Raw genomic sequence first — 24,099 nt, forward strand, 5'->3', positions numbered from 1 at the left:
TCTCTGTGCAAGTCAACTTTTCTCAGCATCACTGATAAAAATAAGAATATTTATAACAAAATATGACTGATATTAATATCTACTTAATGTATGTGGATACAATCTGGTGCCCAAATTCATCCAGTATCTCCATAACACCCTAGACAAAGGACGTGAGACTCTCTGGATTCTCATGTTTAAAATTCACATATTTCTGTAAAAGTGGTACTTTAAGTCTAAACTTGAAATAATGTCTTCAACACATAACATTTCCCTTTGAAAGGTACATTTTTCAGGGTGTGCTATTCTCACCGATTTCAGTGATTTCCAGGTAAGGCAGGGGAAAATATGGAAAATATAATCAGATAAATAGCAAACATTTAATCTATTTATTTTATCTATGGATAAAAGATTTAACACAGGGCATGCTTCTTCAGGATCCCACTCAGTTTTTGCTGGATTTATAAAACAATCCTCCCACTTACACAATAAAACTGGATAATTGTAGAACTGTTTATGCCTGTACCGGAATGCAAAAGGGATTGCACAGGGATATTTGTCCACCACAATGGAGGCCTTTCCAGACTGGTCTCTAACAGTTGGCAAACCATAAAGTTTGAAGACAGCTTATGAAACAACAAAAAAAGAACAAATCTGAATGCTTAAACAACATGTACAAGGATTTTTCTATCTTAATCTTTCCTCTTTGCCTGTGTCAGATAAAAATGCTTGAAGTTGCAAAGGTATTTAGTTGCAGAGATGACTAAGCCAGAAAATCTTACTGTTCTATACCTGAAGTGAGAATCAATATTCTTGAACCACTATTGGCTCAGTCTTGAACCACTATTTCAGCTGCTTACTATTCAGCAGGGGCAAAATTGAGTCTATTTTTTGAAATGTTTGGGTTTCATATCAAGGTAAATAAATGGCATTTTTCCTGTCTACATTTTCCTACCAGGCCATAAGCACAGACCAGGTTTCATTACTGATCATTCAACCCACTGTGGTTAGTGTTTTGACAAAATTCTATTATTATAACAGTTTAAATACCTATATATAGACACTAAAACTTAAGGATTAAGTTCCGAAGTGCACAAAATGGAGAAAAGTAAATTAATGCACAAAAGAGAGAAACCCCAAAAGTAGCAAGGCATGGATACCAAAATACTATGGATGACTCATTCAGGGATAGATGGCCCCTGCAAGAAATCACACTTTACTTTGACTAAAACCTCCACCTTTCTCATATATCACTTGGAAAACAACATGAAGAGTTCCACCACAACATGGAAAAAGCTTTCCTAGGTCTATCCTTGGCCTTTTTCATATTAGAGGCACATTACACTTTAACCAACCTCAAATTTTCTTGGAATATTTGTGGTCCAACAACAATTTCCTTAGTCTTATCAGCTTTCCAGGCTGTCTGGTGTAGACGAGTGACCTGTTGGCTATTTCTTTTTGAGTTGCTGTGAATGGCTCAAGTACAACTTTGGTAATGGCAGGAACAATTATGAATAATTACTAGCAACTTGGTAAAAATAAAGACAGGACCTCTGTGACTATGCACATGGGATTTTCTTCACACACCACAATAATTCCTTTAAAACTGTTATGCTAAGATAATATGTAAAGATAATTTAGTAGGCCTCTCACTCTGAGAAAATTATTTTTTAGAAAGTACATTCACTAAATTTCACAAGTTACATGGGTTCTATTCTTCAAAAAGATAGCTGATAGTTTCTGTACATAGAAAGGAAAATCCTTATAGTTTCTTAGATGTTTCTACTGAGAAGGGATTGAGCAAATAATAATAATTTTCTTGTATGTGCAAAAAAATATTTTCTTGTATATTTAGATTCTAACAGTTTAAGTAGTTCATTTTCCATCAGTGCTCCCACTGGTTTTAACAGGATAAATGAGGGAGTGCTGCTGAAAGTAATAAAAATAAAGGTATTGATAGCTGACCCAGTGTTTTTCATATTTGGAGGCTAATATTTATAGCAATACCTGCAAGCTGAATCATGAGCCAACATGGTCACCTTTTATGAAGTCTTTTCACTTCCAAAATAGAGCAAACAGACACAAAATTACAGTTCTATTGGTGAGACATTATAGGCTAAAAAGAAAATTCAATATTCTTGCTCCTTCCCTCAAATAGACAAAGTACAAAATATGGGATGGGGGGGGTGGGGCTGTATTTAGGGTTTGAGATGCAACTTCTCAGTTTGGGGACACCACAATCACGAGTGGAGATCTGGCTTGGGACAGATCTCTGTTTGATATCCTCTTAAGGATTAAGGACAGACCAACTGGTGAGCTGGATTCTCTTGTCAGGAGTCTTACACGGGGGGAAGTGCACAGGGATGCAGATTTTAATGGCAGTATTTATGTTTCACCTAGGAAGGTTGGATCCTCTGGAGCTCTCTGAAGGTGATAAAAGAAGAAACCTTACCAAATGAAACTGAGGGCTGTATGAAATCAGGGTCACAGTGTTAGTTAGCAATTTAATAATAACTGTGATCAACTTTGATTGAAAGTTGACAACTGCAATCCCACTTAATAGCCAGGGAGAAAACTGTTTCTGTAAGAGTTCAACTGAAATCACAGGATGAATGGCCAAGAAGTAGAAAGCAAATATTACTAATATAAAATGTGTTAGCTGAATTGCTTATTTCAATGTGGATGAGGCTTTTCTGTTATAAAGGGATATTTATCTGTCTCTGCATTGAATGGGACACATGTAAACACCCCAGGAAAGTTGGATATCCAGAGTGGTTTTGATTCCAAGTACTAGAGGCATGCTGGCACTTGGAACTAGTCTGGAGTTAACATATAATGAAAGCAAATGTTTACAAAATCATTTCCAATCACTACATTAAATATGGTTTCCCATTTTGAGGAATTTAATTAAATAGAATTAAAATAAATTAAAAATCTAAGTGATCATTTCCAATTCTCATCTGATTAAGAAAGAAACACAAAAGTTTTATTAAGAAAGATTTATTTAAATCCAAGGCTTGAGAATGACTGCTATGAGCTATTGAGAGAACATCATTTGTTAAGTCTCAGCAAATTATGCTAGTGGGAGGGCAAATGGCAAGTAATGGAATAAAGCTCAAATCTTTAACTCAACATTTACTGTGATAAAACTTATACTGATTTCACTGCCAAAGTATAGGCTAAATACAATCTGTAAAGGGCTTGTATTCCATTTTTTCTACATATCTAAAAACCTCAAGAAGAAACAACAGAACAGTAAGCTCTAAGCCAAGAAATAATATGTAATGATAATAATAATAAATTGAGAGTTTTAAAAAAAAAAAAAGAACTTTAGATCAAAGGCTTAAAAAAAAGATGTCCTAATAATCAGGCATATATAATCCAAGAATGGTCTTATGAAGAGGCCACTGCAAAATCAGCTGCCTGTTTGGAAGGCATGGGCAGGGACTTTATGTCTCATGTAAAATATGACCACTTATTTGCAGCCATCGCTTCCTGCTCAAGTGTTGGAGCAAGCCAGGTAAACCAACTTTCGGTACATAGATTTCAGAGGTTTATCATTTTTCAGCTTTGTGATTCGAACCCTACTCTTTACAAATAAGCAGCGATTTGAAACACGCTGACAGGCAGTTTGCTCCATTCCACAATAGAAAATCACCTCAAAATCTTAAAATGCAATGACAAATCACTTCTATATGGCAATCAACTCACCCGCAAATGATATGCATAAACTCGTGTGCTTATGTAAGAGTTAGATGCTAAGGATTTCCTTAATTATCCAAATACCATATGTCCTAACTCCCAGTGTTTACGTTTGGTAATAAATCACAACAATATTGAGACTTTATGCCTTGCACTTTGGTTAAATGCTCTTACTAAGGAAAAAGTAACGGACAGCCATTTACAAAATGATTATTTAGACTTACATTTTCATCTAAACTGAAACTGAAGAAGCATTGTGATCAGTCCCAGCTGATCAGCACTGTTTACCTCTTGGGTAAATAAAGACACATATTTTGTGATGCATGTTTGCCAGAAGCTGCCAAATAAAACAAGGATTGTGGGGCTTGGATATTCCAGACCACTTTGTATATATCCAACTTCCCCTTATTAAGTCATCTTAATTGTCCAACTTATAAGTAGGTCTATTGTAAATATAAAAATAAAATTTGTCTTTTTGTTTTTAGCAGTATTGAATGCACATGAAAATCCTCCTCTGTATATAGTTACATGACACGTATTACATGCTCTATGCCCCCCTTTTAGCATTTGCAGAAGAATGTACACAGGAAACCAGCCTGCTGCATAGAGTACTTGTATTTCTTTAAGGTAAACACTGATGAAATATTTGGAAGATTGAAATAAAAACAAGAAATTTATGAGACATAAAGGTATCACATAAAATTGCTGTGAATTACAATAACATTGGCTGAATCCCAGAACAGATAATCCTTATAAACATGCAGGAATGTTGTAAACTGTATATGAATATCAGTGATACAGTACATTAGGAGACTCATATTGCACTTGGTGCTGTGTAAGTCTCAGTCCCTGGGTTTTTCATGGCCTCAAAGATTAAAATAAATATGTGTAGTATCTTTCCTCCCTCCATGAAGATATTTTATGTACACAGTTTTATTATGCTGAACAAAGATACCAAAGTCTGTTTTTTCTTGAGCTGTCAAAGTACAAAAGAAACGCAAAAAGTCCTTGCACAGATGTAGTAAAGTGCTGGATTTTATCTTTTGGCAGGTGCTCAATATGCAGCCCACATAATCACATGTTAATGACTGGAGTGTGTTAATCAGCATGCATACCTGATTCCTTCTTGCCCAAGGAAAAAAAAAATTAACAATTTAGAACGTGTTAATGTCTTCTACTTTTGAAAAAATTCATGTCAATATACAGACGTGAATTAAAAAGTTCTCAGAAATTGCTTCATAAAAATAGGAAATGTTAAAATAGGTGAATGGAATAAAATTACTACAGATTTAGATGAACATAAACCACAAGTCTTTTGCAAAGAACTCAGGTGATGATTAATTCTGTTTAAACACAGTTCACCCTAGAATATAGGGAAAGGTTTAAAATAGACTGTGCATTTGGAAAAGAAAAATTATACAACGTCAAAATGAAAATAAAACAAATATAACAGGCATGCTAAAAAGAACAATTATTTGATTCTTCTTCAAATAAAGTTCAATTTTGTATTTCACCACCTCCATTAAATACATTATTCTGCACACTTTTAGGGAATTGTTTTATTGTTTTTAATATGAAATATTAACATATTTTTATGCTAAAGCTAGTAAAACCAAGTCCTTGATATTTCAAACCTTTAGACATGCTTAACATTATAGTTGTGGGTAGTCCTAATAAAGTTAAGCACCTGAATGCCTTCTGAATCCAAAGAACATGCTTGAAAAAGAATTAATTCTATCTTTTCTGCAATATATTTTTCATGAATGTTTATTTTATGGAAATATAAAATACCATATCCTCAGCTTTTTCACACCCTTTAATTTCAGCCAAAACTTTGTACCCATGCAATTATATATGTAGGTATTTATCTCCTTAGTTAGATAAAAATTCTAATGCACTACCTGGCATGCAGAAATAATATCACAAGCAAAGTAGAATTGCTTTTGATGATCACAAAACTCAGATTTGTACATGTAAATAACAGCTGCAGGAGCAATTTAGCAGAAACAGAATTGCCAGAGTTTAGGGCATTTATGTTGGATGCATTTTATATGTTCATATTCAGCCCATAAAGGAACCAAAAATAAAATTTCAAAACATGCAATTGTATCAATAACTTTAGAGAATTTGAAGTCATGAATTTATATAACAACAAATTCACAGTGTTTAGCATGTGTAAATGTTTTTCAATGATCTTCCCTAAACACCTGAGTTTATTTTCCTTAAAGGGAAGAACCTTCAACATGAGAAGTTAATAACATGGAGCAGGAGGTGGGGGAGAGCAACAGGATTGTGCCTGTTTTTGTAGAAACAACACCAAAATACTAAGACCTTTAGGATACCACCTATTTCTGTTTTTCTGAAGACAATAGGTTTGTTAAAGCTATATAAAGTAAAATTTGATATGTGGTGATTTAAAATTATTTTTAAATGAGCAAATATATGTGGTATGAAGAGATTTTCAATTTCTCTGCTGCATATATAAATCTGCTCTCAGTACTGCTGAGATGTACACGCAGCCACAGTGGAAAGGTGGGAAGCCATTCACTCCTTTGGCAAGGAGTCAACAAAAGATAGAGTCTTGACATAATTATGAAATATATGTCAATGCTACCATTTGAGATAAAATCCAACGAGATACAATTAGTATCTAAATCCAAGAGGTCTTTGAATTATGTTACAAAATATACAGGGAAAGACAGCATATATTTGGAGACAATTTTATTTGTGTATGTATGTGTTTGGTTTCCCTCAGTCACAGGGAAATAACACCCATTGCTTTGACTGGATTTGCTGCAGGGTCCCTCACATCCAAATAACAGCAGAGAAAAAAAGACATGCTTGCTCCCATTCAGTGCAGGCACACACTGTCTCACTAACACACACTGCTAGCTGCCCTGGGGTCATGGGCAGGGAGGGAACAGCAGTGGGAAAACGGTCCAGCGACCATCACAGTGATACATGACCACCTACAAGTGATGGCCACAGTGTCTGTGAGATCCTCACATCCCCTGTTTGTTATACCGGGACTGGGGGTAGGAAGAGAGCTCACCTCTCTGTGGGTTACTTACTGCTGAGAACAGACAAGAAACTGCATTTTGGAGAAAGGATCCAGATTTCTTTTCATTAAAGCTGCTAAAATTCATTGTTCACGAGTCCCATATCCAGCCTTAACCGTATGGGAATACACTAACCACCACATTCCTCAAAGAATTCCTCATTTCTCCATCTAAATTTGTGTTTTCTTGTTGGCCCTGCTTTCTCCTGATCCTTCAGAGCAAAAGTTAAAAAAGTCTTTATCATTTACCTCATGGACTGTGTGGGACTCTGTATGAAGGGGGCCATTACTGGTTCTCCAGTGAACAAACATATATTGATATTTTTCATTTCTTTACATACTGGCCAATAAATATATTACTGGGATACAACAATTCAATTATTATTAAATTTAGCAAAATTAAGTATTTTTGGCCTTTCCCACGACCTTAACAGAGGCTGATTTTGGATGCAATCTAAAAATCTGTCTATTTTCTTGCCATCTTCTCACTGTCTCATTGGACAAGGCACAATACTTTCACTATTACCTTACTATCACTCTGCCCTCTTCCCTACAGTTTACTGTAACAAATATATATGGCCTTATCCTGAAAAAGATTATATTTTCTGGTAGGGCTGCAATCAGCAGTAAATACTCATACATCCAGGTATTTTTATACTAAGTTACATTTAGAAACATAAGTATATTTTCAGCTCAGTAATAGGAATTTACAGAAATCTTTGGGATGCTTTGTCTTCCCCCACTGCAACTACAAATTGGCTGGTGAAATGATACTTGCAGTATAAGTCATTACAGGTCTGACGTTACAGTTGTTACACATTGCTGAATCTGTCAAATGAAAAGGGAGCACAAAGGGAATTTCCAAATGCAGCTGCTATTTCCCATTTGTTAAATCCTTTTATTACACCATATAAGTACACAGCTGGGAAATACTATAGAGTGGGAGTTAAAACAAAATATTTTGGCTTCCAGACATTCAGAATACACAAAGGACTCAGTGGAAAGCAATGCCTGATATCAAAAGGGAGTGAAAGTTTGAAAACATTTCTAGCCAGTGTGTTTTTTTTTCTGATAATGAACAATGTAGTTTGAAGGTATCTTACATTACAGAACGTGCTGCATACCATAAATGTTCGGTAAAAACACAATTTTTTTTCACTAAAATTGCCCTCCTACGGTATCTTTTCTAAACTTGAGATCTGTACAGCCCTTGTAGCAAATTATGATGTGTAGTGTGTGCTCTTTCAAATTCCAGTGAACTTCTTAGTAGTTTTAGTCAGAAAAGATGCAGGATTGTGCCCTTAATTAGATATCAGATAAAAGAGAAATTTTTCCTCCCCATATGTCAACACAGCATTTTTTGAATTTACTATATTTTAACCAGACAACACACATTATTGATGCATTTTAATGACAGCACTACTCTCTTTCCTTTCAAAGTAAATGCTATGAACAGGTGCTTCTTCAAATCTGCTTTTAAAGGATCTGTCCAGAAAAGGTCTGAAAGTGGTTACCTTTCAGGTTTATTAAGTAAAAAAGTGGCCACTACCACAGCACCTATCTCAGAATTGCCCAGCCCACCTTCTGGAATCTATCTTTCTGGAAAGAAACATCTATCCTCCCTCTAAGGAGTATGAACATGTTTTCATCAGGATAGTTACAGGCCTGTCTAAATTCTTTCTTAACAGTATAAATGTCTGCTTGATTGAGATACTTCAGAGAAACTTTCTGCACTGAATTCAGGCTTAAATGTTTGCTCATAAAGAACATATTTAAGTGAGAAAAAAATAATTCAAAATCAAAATCAAGAAAGGTACTTAAATGACAGTCCCTCAAGGAGAAAAAAAAAAAAATGTCCCTACTTCACTGTTGTGATCTCACAAGTCATATAAGTCACCTAACTGTAAATACACTTCGACCTTGTTCTGTACATTTTAGAGCTCTTTTAATTGCAACCAAAAAACATGTCTTAGAATTTCAGTCTTCACTGGTAGCCAAGCCTTGTAAATTATACCCAGCTTTGAGCTGGGAAGGAAAAAAAAATCCATGGGGTTTAGCTGAGAGGTTGTGAAATAAGGTTGACATATATCCACCCCCAGACTTAAGCCTAGGGACTTGTGAAAAGTGCTAATGATTTTCCGGACATTCATCTACATATATAATGGAATATTTACTGGAAAAAGGAGATAGGAAAACCAGAGTGCTAAGTCCCTCAAGCAAAGTTTATGCACCTGTTCTGAAACATGATAGGCTGTGCACTGATTCGTGCCTGTCCAGAGGTACAGCGAGTGTTGACATGACAGTGCAGCATTCAGAAAGGAAACAGAGATTGCTCTCTGTCACTGGGACTGCAAACCCCTTCAGAGCAATATGAGCACAACTGATCACACCACATAAGGGCCAACCATTTCAACTCACTCCAGGTCCAAGGAACAGGCTGAACCGAAAAAAAAAAATGCACAGAGGAACTGCTAGAACCTAGGAGTTCCTTTCTCTCTAGGACACGGAGTAATTTTGTCAACGATGTTGGTGTCCTAATATCAAAATTCCAAGAGTGCACCTGCTTCTCTGAATGAATGGAGAAGTAGCTGATGAATTCACAGATTAACTTTTTCCATCAACAAACTGGATCAGACCTTTCTAGTCTGCATGCAGCTTGTCCTCCTGATAACACAGAAGTTAAAATTATTCTAATGTGCTTATTGCAAAACTTAGGCAAAAGAGTGATTCTCTGTCCAAAATTCTGAATATAAGCCATATATGCAACTTATAACCTACCTTTCCAAATTGCTAAGCTTTAATAATTTCTCTCTAAAGTGATTTTACAGTGGAAATTTTGCCTTCTTCATGACAGCCACCCAAATACCTGAGAATATTTTAGGCCTGACAAAGTTCTGCACTGGCTTAAATTGTGCATTGCAGATTAAATAGCATTTCTCTGCTTTGGTTTGATCTTTTGAATTAATTGGATTTTAAGAAAAAAAAACCCCTATATTATTTTAACAAAATAAATCTTATTGTAATGCTATTATTTAACTAACTCCAGACATCATCATATGCATAAAGAGCTCTGCTATCTCTGTTGATTAATGAGTTAGGATTATTATATCTAGTCAAATTTGAAATTAGTCCATTGTTGTCAGTGGTGCTAAAAAAATTGTGCAACTGTATTTAACTTTATTGAAATCTGGTTTGTACCAGAAAAAAAAAAAAAAATTGCTGGAAAAAAATATCTGCTTATAGATATTTAATAGAAATAGAGAAGAAATTTTATGAAAACGCAGATTATTCTTTTTAAGCTGTGTCTGACTTTAAGGTATTTGAAAGTCACTTTCCAGAGAGTCTGGAATTATGATGTTCTAAATTTACAGAACACCTGCCTGCTCCACATACCTTAATTTTGTTTCTGAGGAACACACACAAGGAAAATAAATTGACTAAGATGTTTTGCCCATTCAGCTTGCCCATTTATTGCAGAGTTTTTGGGGATTCAATTCAATTATATTATTGGATAATAGAAATAATTATATCTAGGCTACTGAAGGGAATAGGGATAATAATTCTGATCATTTCCAATATCATCCGTATAGTAAGTGGTGATCTAGCTACTCATAAAGATCTTTTCCCTCCACAAATAGTTTTAATTTCCTATAGGGAAAGTAGGATGTTTGTGTCACCTAAAATGCCAGCTTCTTTGTTGCTGTGTAATATTCTAGATTTTGTAGGTTCTGTTTCTGAGATATGAGAAAAAAAAAATACATTAAAGTTTCTTCCTTCAGCACAACACTTTGCAAATGACAAACAGTTGTGAGCTACATCCTCCTGTCAGAAATTAATGCTTGAATATATGAGCTAGAAAGGTTATGACATAAATCAAGGTATGAATGAAAACATGATAAATAGATGCATTTCCTTTCAGAAGGTGAACTCATCAAATGACCTCATTCAAATAGACCTGTATACTTAAGTAGATTATACAATTGTAATTTACAATTACACCATATGATGTTGATCTACTGCCAACGCTTTAACATTTAAAAAGCTTTACACCTGAATGTGTCGGTCCCCAAATGGGAGCAAACAATCTCTTAGAACACTAAATTTGGAAAGCCCCTATGAGGATGGCAAAACTCACCATTCTGTGTTGGGCTGAGATTACTCCATCCCACTCGGGATCCTGTTGGATGGTGGTGACCAGAGTCGGTAGCTCCTCAGAGTGAGGTTTGTTGTGCATTACATTGTGTAGAGGCAGATGAGAGGCCGCATGCTGATCACTGTTTCCCTCTTCCTTGTCTCGTGATGCTAAGTCCTGGGTCATTGTTTCCTCTCCATCAGCTGCACATGCAAATGGAGAGGTAGCCTGCTTGGAAGACATTCTTCTACAAAAGAAGAAAAGGAGAAAAAGAAAACATTGGTGCTCAGTGACAAAAAAATCAAACTCAAAACAGTCCTCTAAGTGCATCACACTTGCCTAGAACAGTAACAAATAAATCACGTGCAGTCAACCACCAAAAAAATTACTCTAAAAAGCAGAGGCTTGGAGATCCAGATCTAAAGCACTGAGAAAAAGCATTCCTTGATGCCAAGACAAGGTCAGGATTAAGTTATATGACATCATTCCATATTCTATATTTGACAAGTCTATTTATTTAGACTTGTCAAACAATATCATTTTCTCCAGCCATAAGAAAATAGTGATTTTATTGGTATTTTCATGTTGATTTTGTATGAGTTCAATTCTTTAAACTCTTATTCTCATGAGCAAACTGAAGCTTACAAGCAAGAGTTTGAAGGAGAGAGCTCATAGTGCTTATGTGACCTCATTCCTCGCAAGCAGAAAATGCTATCTACATATATGAGAATAAATTTTAAATACATTTCAAATTCTGCTAAATGAGTCTTTTTGCTGTTTGTTTAAAGCTGTTCTGCTTTTAAACTGTTTAAAATTTTGCCTGATCTTACCTTTCAGAAAGTGATTTGAGGATTGCATGAGAAAAGTGTTCTAAACCTAAAAGGTTTATTAAATGGATGGATAATACTCTAGTAACATTTTACAGTTCAAACTAAAAACTTAAAATAATTATGTTTCCTTTCATATTAGACATGAAATACAGGATATAGCTCAACAAAATACTTTAAATTACTTAAAAGTGCATCAGATAAATGCATTGATTTATGTTAAATGCCTTTTCCTAATAATGGTCTCTTACTACAATCTCAAATGCAAACACAGCTTTCTCCACAGTTTCTGCACTTAGATGAAAATATTACTGACTTCAACTCAAAATCTGAAAACACTGTCATTTGAAATTTCTACTAAGATTAACTGTCACTGTTAAAACAATCATTAATAAACCTGAAAAGGGACAGCTAAAATATATTAGTTATTTTCCCAGGTCTTGGTAACTTTAGAATAGCTTTGACACTGAAATTACTGAGAAACTAAGGAATAAGATCTTCACCTTAATTGCTTTTTAACAATAATTGATTTCATACCATTTCTTTAAAAATGCACAAATCAGTTAACATAGGAAACCACATGAGCATTTTTCAAATTAGCAAATCATTAACTTGCTAGTACTGTTTCTACAGACAAATAAATACTGATTAAAGGGTCTGGAAATCTGAGACTAACAGTTAAATTTATAAATCTGTCACATGCTTTCATGAATATTACAGTGAAGGAAATATCAAGTGCAAAGAAAAATAATTAAGTTAATTCCAATTTAAACAGTAGTTTTTATGTAGCAGCCTGTGTTTCACATAGGATTTAACAGCTAATGCTAAATTTCTCACAATTAATGAGGGAGTTCAGATTTAGTATCCTAAAGTGAAAAAAAAATTAATATAAGATCAACTAATCTAATTATGTACAGTTCAATATGAAAGTATTACAGGCTTTGAAGTGCTCTGAAACATATTAAAACACTGATACCTATTTAGAATAACTATTCTGTAAATAGAGATAATCCTGCCTCTTAAACTCGATACTGGTGGGGAAAAAAGGGTTTGTGTTTTCTTTAGGGAAGCCTAAGTGGGAGTCTAGCATGAGTGCTGCCAATAAGCAGAACTGAGGAATTTAAACCCTGTGTTACATTCTTCCTATGCTAAAGAATTTGTGTTGATGCTACAGAGAACATGCCAAGAGTTCAGCAACCGGCATTATCGAGTGTACTTCAAAAGGTTCTGGCTCATAATTGCTATGATCCAAGATAAAATAAAAGGGTTGCTTTCCCTTTTCTCATTAAAGTAGTCACGTTAATGTAATCACTCACATGAAAATATAAGTCATTCTTTGCGTAATTTGAAAACCCAACATGAAAACTGAAAGTCACAATAAAGGTTTTTCGTTTCTTTCACCTTCTCAACACATCTCATTCCTGTTTCATACTGAACGAGCTTCTGTATAAAGCAAGAGCTTTTTCACCATAAATTAATCATGACACAAAACTAGAAATGAAAATGTCTCTTAAGAATAATTTCAACTACAAACTGCACCAATGAATAATACTGCACAATCCTAATTAAACACAACTCTGCAGCTGCAAAAATAGGCTGAATCTGTCCAAAGCTACGAGTTGGCTTTAAAGGCTGGTTTGTTAGGGACTGTTTTCTTAAGGAAGGCTGGGCCCTCAGTCTTAATCAGCCAATAAATTATTTCCTGCAATTACATTAAATAGAAAATTATCTTCAAATTGGGAATGTTAATTGAAAATCAAAATTCAGACTGAAGTTTAGAAATTACATGCTGAATATAATTAGTCTAGAAAGGCTTCACCTCTATTTCATAAACAGGCTTTTGGTGTTTCCTCAAGTGACCATTCAGCAAAGATATCTACTGGTAATGTACTATAGGGGAAGCATTTGTTCCTTGACATGTACACTAATACACTTTCCCCTTATTCATGATGTTTTATACACAATTTAATAAAAATCTTCATTCAAGTGCTGTTAAGTTGATTGCATAGAGAAAAGGGACTTTGTTAATGCTAAAAATAAAATTATAAAAAGTCCCATTGATTAATAATCTCAAGCCATGCCCAGCAATTTTTTTTCTGTACTGGAGTAAGAGAATAGACCAAGGGTAGGGTTCAAGTGTTTCCTAGCTCCACCTACCACTGCTGCATTATGGACAGACACCTTCCATGCTGCACTTGAGTCAGCCACCCATAATGTTGGAGCCTGGAAGGGAAGACAGGCTCAGGCAGGCCTCCCAGGCACTTGCTCTTCTCATGGCATAATTTTTAGGGGTGTGTTTTACTTCTATTTTCTCTAAAACTTTTTTAAAACAACTAGACTTAATGGTAAATTTTGGTTGTTAGATTTAAAACATTGGATTTAAAGGGACAGATGTGTAGGGGCCTGTTGGATTAAGCCCTCCCATTTTTTTCCCAGCACAATCATTAACTCTATGAATATACTTCATTTGTACATGGCTTCTGAGGGCATCCAGTTATGCCTGGGTTTGCAATCAGGAAAGCAGAGTAAATCTAAACTCTGCAGATTGGTGTTATCCAGCAATTTGGGAGAATTCTGAACACATGATTCCATCAGGTCAAAAGGCAGAGTTCAGTCAATAACTCCAAGGTCTCATTCAGTTCCAGTGGAGAAGACTCTGGCCCAGCTGAGTAGTTTATGTTTATGATAAAATTAAGCATGAGAGCAGCATGTTGTGTTAAAATATTTCAATGTTAAAATATGAGCATGAATAGCAGTCAAATTTTAAGCCATAACAACTTCTCAATTTTATGTTTAAAATATTCAAAATGCATTTACTAAAATCCCTGCTGAGAGGGGGAAAAAAAAATCAATATTCATAATAAATAAGGCTTGTAAAAGGTATCAGAAATTTACTAATTTCCATTATAATTTATTTTAATTTTTTCTGCTATTATCAATTAAACTCACTGGAATGATTTTAAAAAAAAAAAGTTTCTGATAAAAAATATCTCCCTAGTTATAACCCCTGCAAACAGGGGTTTATAATGGAAGTGCTGACACAACCCTAACTACAGCAGCGCAAATGGTGCCGCTATAATACACAAAATCAAGTTCTATTATTCTAAACTATCCTCGCTCGGGGGGTTTTCTTTACTGTGCTCCCAGACAAACTGCTGAAGCATGAAAAATTTAAATGCAATCAAGTGGGTCCAATTCTACTTTACTAGAACAAGTGTCTACAGTGGTACAATCTTAAAAGAAGATGCAACAGATTTGTTTGGTGCTTTTCTTTCTTTTTTCTTTTTTAGCTGTTTATTTATAATACTGTGCAGTGGAGATAAAATAAGAGAGGAAATTACACTCACATTATATCAGTATATTGATTACACAGCACACAATCAGAAAGAAAACTACATTGTGAAATTGTTGCTTTGGTTAAATTGACAGATTAGCTGAACACAGCAATCACTAAAGGTGCAAAATATATCTAATGGGTATGAGAAAAGGTTGGAAAAGGCCCTAATTAACTGAAGTCCTATCACCTATTCAAGTTCAAGAATTTAAATCCATATTTTGATCCATATTTTCCAACCCTATAATAAATTCAACCTCATTTTGAGCTCAAGACATAAACAAAATGTGATCCTTTATCAAAAGGTCAGTAAAGCTGAGGGATTGGACCCCAACTGCAATCAGCCTCAATACAAAGATAGTAAAGCTAAAATTGAACTGATAAGGGCTTTTTACCTACAAAAAGCTAAACACAGTCCCAAACAACTTCATTTGTTATTGATATGACTTGACGTTTTATTTTAACCAGAGAAAAAATTGTCTCTGCCCTAAAGAAGACTGCCAGTCAGATTCACAAAACATTGGCTTTCCTTTTTTCCTACATCCAGCATGTGTTCTACCTTTCTAAATGCAAATATCAATACCTTTTTATGTCTAAGGTTTTTCTACAGTCTCAAATTCCCAAAAAAATTCATATCCTCTTTTGCAAAACAATTAGCTGATGGTCCTGACATGAAAGGTTTCCAAAGCCTGAAAAATCTTCCATCTCTGTTGACTGCTCAAATGATTAAATGTTACAGTATAAATCTCAAGGCAAGACCTGGAGTTTCAGCTGACAGATATTTCAGAATCAAGCCACAAAGTATAACAACAGAGAACAACAATGCAATGGCCCAGACACTGTTCCAAAAACATATAAACTGAGCTATAACAATGAGATATATGACAAAGCAGACTTAGAGCTGGCTGGGGACTCTCACTTCTGCTCTGCTCCACCCTCACAAAGCATTCATAAACCTAAAGGCATGTCTACACTGCAGCCACATAAATGACTGCTTTGTAATGCTCAGATACCCAAACTAATTTTAAATAAGCTTGCTTCTGATAGGTCTCCAACTACAGTAGCATGGTGCTCAGATGGACTAATTCATCCTGCTTTAGTGACTGCAGCAGAGACATAACCCAGGTCTACAGCTCCAAGAGTAGATTGGAATCAGATTAGATTAGAAATATATTCATTTACAGACCTTTTATGAACAGTCTCCATTCCTTTTCCCCAAAGTGCCAGATTAAAGTACTTAAGTGCATGATTAACTATAAGTATGCAAGCAGTCCACTAATTTCAAATTGGGCTACTCGGTTTCAAAAAGTTAAGCACATGTCTAAGTGCTTTGCTGACTCCAGAACTAAATAAATTAAAAGAAACCATTTTTAGAAGTACTCATAACCTTTTAAGCATTTCCTCCTAAACTTCTATGCTAACCTGGTGTTCATAAGTAAAAAAAAAATTCAGCCACAGCATCTTATCCCTTCCCACATTTTAAAACATGCATACTCCTCTCATAATATTACACATGGTTAGAGGACCTTCCCTGACAAATCATCACTTAGCTTTGGAGTACATTAGATGCATTATAGTTCAGATAGACTTAAAGGAAAATGAATGTGCCTCGGCAATAGCCAAAAAGTTTTGCAGTTCTGCCCTGTTAAACAATGTTACGTAGGCAGAATCCAGTAACGTAACTCACTGTAAGGCTACTGCTGTAATCTTTATGCCATTTTAGAATAAACGGCCATTTCCTAAAATTATGAAATCTCATCTCTCTTTTCAAGGAGAATTAGGAACACAATTGAACAGTTAGTAGAAGATTTTGCTCTCCTGGGGCACCACACCCCAACATAAATCCCTGTGCACAAACCCTGAATAGCTTGAGATGGCTGCAGTGGGAGAAGAATCTCTCAGTTTCTGTTCCTGGCTCTGAGTCACAGCAAGGCCTCAGGCCAATCAACTCAACTCCCTCAAGCTCTTCCTTAGCTGCATTTTGCAAGAATTCTACATGAATTCGTTACATATAGATCATAAACAGCATTGCAAGATTAGAGAGTTTATGGGAATCACAGGAACCACCTTGGAAATAAAAGGGCTGGAGGGGGAGTGGAAGTAAATGTGACTCAAAAAATCACAGCTATAATGTTAACTGAGCACCCAAATCTCTGGCTGAAATAAGCATCAAGCTAAGCAATACACCCACGGCTTCCAAGATACACACTCAGCTATTCTTGCATTTGTTTTTCCAATCCAGGCAAATTACACTTCTGCTAATAGATATGAATCCAAATCACAGAGTATGACTTCAGATTCAAACTTCCTCAAAGCTCAGAGGGTTGGGAACAACTTCTATGATATTTCTTCTCATTTGAAAAAAAAAAAAAAAAAAGGAAAACCCAGCTCTCCTTGGAGTTTTTTGGAAAGTAATTTCTTTATGTTCTGCCATTTGAGTGACCTTCCCAGACATGCAGTCACAGTGAACTAGTAGGGTTAGGGAATGAGCTCTTGAGCTCTTGTCTGTTCACCTAGTTGTTGAAAACATCAAAATGGATGCAGCAAAACAGCCTCACAACCCCTCTGGACTTCTCAGTGAAAATCCAAAGTGCCTGTTTGGATTCATAAATGCCAAAATTATAACCTACCTTTTTAGCAGGCTAAATACACCATTCTCTTTGTCCACTACCAGAAGCTTTCACAGAAAATGCCTAAGGTGAATGAACCCACATCAAATGCAGTAAAAGAGCAGTGAAAGAATAGTCATTTAGCACCTGGGATGTGCTTATCTTCAATCACTGTAGTTCATATTTTCTATAGTTTATATTTAGCTGACAATATTGCTGTCACTTTACTTAAACAGCTAGAGACTGTTCTTTGGACTGGAGCTCATATGCCTTGGAATGCTTTGACTCATGAATTGTTTCTCCTGATAATGTTACATCACGTAACCACCTCTGTTTAATTGGTTGGTATTAGCTTCTCGGCGATGGCTGCCTTTAAAGTCCTATGACTGGGCCATGTGTCTTTGGATATCCAATTTCTTACTGTTGGAAAAATAAAAATAAAAAAAAAAAAAAAGGCAGTACTGACTTCCAGACTTCCAGCTATCTTTACCAATAATTATGGGAACAAGAGCCAAGAATTTATGCATCAGCAACTTATTTTTCTAGGCAGCAAGTAAGAGAATATACAATATAAATAAAAGTACTCCTTAACAATAAAATTTAAAAACAATGCTTACTATAAATAAGCATTAATCCACATATTTTTATGGATCAGAACAACTTAATCTGGGTCATTTTATAAATGGTTTTGGTAAAGGATGCCTAAAAATACCAAGAAAAACTTACTTTAACATGTCTGAGACTTTACACCAAAGACAAAAGTACCTTTTTTTTGGTCCCTTACAAAGCCAATTAAGAAGTTGTTCTAATAACTAAAAATCTTCCTGACCACACTTAAACCTGTTGAGCATAAGTTCCTAAAAGGTTCATTAAATCCTTTCAATGTTCCACGAAAAGCATGCTCCAATGGTAAGATACAGTATTCTTATATTATTTCCCTCCTATAGTACATTTTCCTAAGATTCCATGTAATGAGTTAAACAGTTAATTTTCAGTCCTACAGGTGTGAAAGGTCACATCTCATCTCTCTGCATTTCAGAATAGAAATATCAATACAATCAGACTTCTCTCCCTTCCTTCCATATTCTACTCCCTCCTTTCCATGTTTTTGGTTCCCATTTCTAAGTCAAACCAAACACCTCAGTAGACAGAGAAATGAAGTATCAGTTTCAGGCTCACCTGTAGCCTGTTGCAGTAAAGCACCAAATAAGTACCTCCGTGTAACACAAAACAATGGCTCTGCAGCTCAGTTACAGATTTGTCTTTTTAATAAAAACCTTACACTACAAGCCTAAAAACATTTCTAGCAGGCAAAACATCTCTGATTCAGTAGAGGTTATGCAAGCATCAAAGCACTTAAATATAGGTGCCAAACCACATTGCCAGGAGCTCTTAGTATTGTGAGGTACTGTTACCTGACAGCTCAGTGAATATAAAATTGCTTGTTTCTCCCACTGAAGACAATCAAATTGTCACCTTCCATTGTAATAATACACAGCATGAGATCAGCAAAGTGCCAACACAATTACCAGGAAGAAACAAAATGTAACAAAAATATCAGATCTAAAATTCTCTAAAGCGTAAACAATTCCAATCTGGCTATACACACACACACACACAAAAGAAAAAAAAAAAAGAAAAGAGATTCAGAGAGATTTTATTGTCACTATCAAATATCCTAGTTTATTTAGCAATAAGATTTATTTGTAAAATATAAAAAATAGCTAAAGGAGGTGATTCATGAAACACTAAAAATAAACACAAGTCAGAACTGTGCTGGGATTTTACTTGTGTGCATTTAAAATACTGCAAGGGTCAGCAGGGCTGCTGCTAGGGATGAGCATATTTATCTGTATTGTTGTTATTATAAACTCATATGTAAGGTTTCATAAAAATTAATTCTAACTGGCACATGGCGTACTTTGGCACAAGCTACACATGACGTGCCACTTTTATTTGTTTATTTAAATGACTTCATTCTAAGAACTGAAAATGAAGTTTGAACTGCAGTCTGCCTCAGAACTGGGACTTTCAGGATATTAAAAACCTGAGGAAAACCTTTGAAGGAGGTAATCTGAATACATGAAAAATAGCATTTTCACCATATATTTCTTGAGGTTATTCAGCAAGTGGCCTACATATTCAGGAGTGAAATTTGCATTTTGGTGATGCAGAGATCTAATAACCAGAAATTGTTTTATATCTACAGTAGCTCTGGGCATTCTATAAACTACAAAAGAGTGTCCTAGGTAGGATATATACACGGAAAACTATTTTCATCTGGTTCATAGAAATGAAACAAAACTTAAACTCTTCTTGAAAAATTTGCACTGTAGGGTGATATAATGGGTTGTCTTTTCTGTGTTGACATACCATTCACTACTAAGTGCAGTGAATTCATTACATAGACAAAGTTCTGTGCATTTCTTGATGCAAATTCACATCACCATCACATACTCTTTAAGGTTTCCCCCGCTATGGGCAGGTTAGAAAGGAAGAGAAAAAAGCAAACTATGCAAAGCCAAGAATCAGTTTTTGACATCAGCTTTTCTCTGAAGGACTATTCAGGAATGGCAGTTATGGTCAAGGAGGTTTTTTTCCAGCCTGCACAGCTGCACCGGAGTCAGATATAATCCTAACCCTTTGGATAAAGCAGGCACAAGGACTACTTAAACACATTGTTAGCCTTGCAGAAGAGGATAAGATGCAGCTCCACATATCCAGCCCTAAATTCCTGCTGTGCCTTGTCTCAGGTGCTGCATCCACAGGGGCTCAGGTGCAACACAGAAAGGCTGGATTTTCCAACTGCAGCCTTCTCCCAGGCTTTGGCCTTTGATGGTTGCTCTTGTGCACTACACTGAGTCACACAAAACAGCACTAGTGGGAACAGAGGAATAAAGGAAGGTAGCAAAAACCCAAAACTATTTTTAAACAGTTTGGTCAGATAAAACATAACTAGACACAATGCCCATTTTTCTGTAACTTTGGGAAGTTCTGATTTTTGTTCAGGGTCCTTACAAAGAGGCTTTTAGAAGGCAGCATTGTGCACAATGTTGCTTTGTTTTGAACTAAGGTCTACACAATATGATCATTACCCATGTCCACAATGGGAACCCTAAAATGTGTTTACAGACCCCTGCAGGAGCCACCTCATTCACCAGTGAGCTGCAGCTACTACTAGGAAAAAGGAGAGGGTAGTCTGAAGCAGCATTCTATTCAGAAAAAGATTACATGCCTAGCTAAATCTACCCAGGAAACATTTGAAAAATACCTTTGATGGGCAAGGTGGCCAAGAACAAGCGTGGTAACATCTCTCTTTGTCCCCCCAAACTTTCCACTTCTTGGGCTGTGCAACAGCATGGGGACCCTTTTTTATTTTAATTACCTTCACTACAAAGATATGAAGAAAAAAGATGAATAACTATGACACTCTAAGAATTCAGATAAAGTAAAACAAAACATTTTCTGCTGTATTAATTAAGGTAATCAGCTGCAATTAAGTGCAAATAATTTAAAGTTCAATTTATTGAGACTTTCAACCTCCTATCCTTTCACAAGCTCCACAGGTGAAATATCTACCAATTTTAACTACCTTTTAAAAATCCTGAAATAATAAGACATTGTTATTCAAAGTCTTAGCATGACAATACTTAACATCAAGTACTTTAACTGTTTTTAGTTTTTAGTTAAAAAAAATAAATTGTGTAATACTAACTAGATTCCCTAAGAAAGTTTTGTATTTTTTAAGGAATTCACTGAGGTATCTGGACTTGGCAGTAAAAAGAATCAGAGAACATTAAAAAGTAATCGTCATAGGTAAAACTTATACCACTTCCCTATTCAGCTTGGAGAGATCAAGCAGCAGCAGTCCCTGCATGCAGCACTCTGAAACTGCATCAATTGCAAAGTAAGCTACAAGCTCTCCCTGTCTTTTGGTTTCAGTTCTGTAACGCACCACATAATTGTTAAAAAGAAATAATCAACAATAACTGAGGACCCTCAATATCCCGCTTCCATGGAAGGTTATAGAGTACAGCATCTGCTCTCTAACAAGGAGAGGGAAACCTGCATATCAAAATCAATCATAAGGGTAAAGAATGTCCAGGCTCTGAATTGCTCCACATTCCTGAGTGCTTAAAGTTCATTGCCAGTAATTTTATATGTGTTAAAGGACATAATGAAGAACAACTATCAGAATACAAAAGAAAATACAACCCAGCACATGAACCAAAGCTCAGCTGAATTTCTTTCCAAATAATTAGAAAGTAAAAAAGACCAAAGGTCTAAAATGCAGACTTAAAATATTGTCAGTGATTTTAAACATTTTTACATTACCCTGCATATCCAGTTAGATCCTCTGCAAATGATTTTAGCTAAAATACTGAGATATTCTTTTATAACTTGTGAAGTAGTATGTTTGCCATTGAAATACACTGCACCTTATTGTGGTTTTCATCTCTGACCTACTTTTTCCTATATATTAAGGACAAAACATACGATTTGTAAGAAAGTCTTGTCTTCTCAAACAGTGTTGTTTTTTTTTGCTCAGGGCTATATTTTGTAACTGTTTCCCACTTATATTTATTGGTAATAATTTATAACAGACAAGTAAACAGTGCATAATATGTGCAGACTCTTTTTTCTAAACACGGATTTGAACAGTTTCGTTTTCTCATGGACATTTGTTGAGGGCTCTGTTAACAATTTCAAAAGCGGTGCCATACAGAATATGATACATACATTACATACACACAGATTTGCAGGCAGGTTTTGTTAGTACAGCTATCTTCACTGTAAATGAGATAGTGAATTGCCACTGGTTCTAACCCAAATATGTATAGAACTGAAAAGAAATGTATCTTTTAATCTAGGAATTATGACACAGACACAGAATTCTTACAGACTTCTGAGAATGGGTCGGATCCTCAGACGCTGTAAATCAGAGCAGTTGTACTGAGGTTTAGTCAATCCTATTTATTCATCTAAAACATATATCCTTGACAACGTTTCTTGGCATTGAAAATTTATGTCGGGTCTCTTTTCAGGATGGGATTTCTGTGTTTTTGGTGAAAAATTGGCTACCAGTATTATCAGGAATCGTATGACAAGGTAATATTCCTCCAAATACTCATCACAGAGAAATGCAAAGAATAGTAAGGTAGATTAGGAATAGTAGCAGACTGTATCCATTGCTCTCAGTATTTTTAAAGTGTATGCCTCTTGAACTGATTCAAACTAACAAGATCTCTTCACTTACACAGACAAGCACTTTAAAAAAAAATTTTAAAAATTACTTCTCCGACTGGCATAAGAGCTTATAGCAGATCATAATTTGGGGAGGAATCAGACACAAACTACTGAAACAGAAATAATTTATGTCTTAATTTGAACATGAATTCTTAGGCTGTTACTTGGCAAAGCACTGCAGTCCAGCACTTCCTGTGGAGCAAGGTCATGAGAGAGACGGGGGTCATCCAAATACCTAAGACCCCCAGCACAGCAGACACAAACTCTGCACTAATTATTTGAGGTCACTTCAGTCCCCAGACACAACCACTCTGGCAGCCTCCCTGTGGCATTAGCACCACGCAGAGCAGGGCTGAGGTGACAGGACCAAGGCAGGTGCCCATCAGCCATCAAGAGGCACATGTTTGGGCAGACCAAAATAAAATGTGAAAAGGGAGACAGCAAAGACCCTTTCCATTTCTTTCTGCTGTATCATTTTTGGCCATCGAGTTTTTGGAAGCTGATTCAGGCACAGAAAAGCCCTACCTGGGCAGAAACTGGGGCTCACAGAGAGGCAGAGAGCCACCCTCAAAGAAGGTAGGTTTGGGGTGAACTTTCTCATCTTTTCAGCATAGGGTCAATCTCCAAGAGAAAGCACTTCTACAAAGAGGGTCTCTTACTCTGAGACTGTATCCTGGTTGTTTTTTCATAGAAGGTAATGAAGCAGTCTAATATTTGGCAATCAACACAACTTCTCATGTTCCAGAAATCTCAAAATATCTTCACCTTTACTAGGCTACTCTCTCAGCACTCTCTCACTTTTACAAAAGAAACTGAGACACAGAGAGTTTAATGAATTAACCCAAGGAAACAAAGAAAATCAAAAGTACACAGGAATGGACTAACAGCCCTTCCCAGCTCCCTATGAAAGGCAAAACTTGCAGCAAAAGATGGATCTCAGATCAGGCTAGTAATATATTCACAACCACACAACTCTCTTCTCATTAGCAGACAAAAATCTTTCCTTACAATCATTTATTTCAATGAATAGACATGTAGAGTTGTATTTATTTCTGTGGCTTTAACAATTTACTATACCATGTGTCACAAGTTACGATTTACTGAAATCAGGCAGTAAAGGCTGGGCAAAATGTTTATTGACACTGAGTAGTGAATTCCTACAAAACCTGACTGCACTTTTGCACTGGCAAGGGCTGATCAAAGTGATATGA

General features: G+C 35.7%; 1 protein-coding gene across 18 annotated transcripts in view; it reads right to left on the minus strand.

Moving 5' to 3' along the window:
- SOX6 (SRY-box transcription factor 6) overlaps window positions 1–24,099 on the minus strand; it is a 368,642-nt gene that overhangs the window by 220,516 nt on the left and 124,027 nt on the right. For 10 of the 18 annotated variants that reach the window (XM_015629858.2, XM_015629859.2, XM_033515151.1 and 7 more), the window contains one exon: window positions 10,875–11,118. In XM_015629858.2, the coding sequence (XP_015485344.1) occupies window positions 10,875–11,114 (240 nt within the window). In that variant the 5' untranslated portion in view covers window positions 11,115–11,118. Of the gene's footprint in view, window positions 1–10,874; window positions 11,119–20,912; window positions 21,032–24,099 lie in introns of those variants that run through there. The other 8 variants (XM_015629864.3, XM_015629855.3, XM_015629854.3 and 5 more) reach the window with 1 other exon arrangement.

Source organism: Parus major, chromosome 5 (genome assembly GCF_001522545.3).
Source record: "Parus major isolate Abel chromosome 5, Parus_major1.1, whole genome shotgun sequence".
Lineage (NCBI taxonomy): Eukaryota > Metazoa > Chordata > Aves > Passeriformes > Paridae > Parus > Parus major.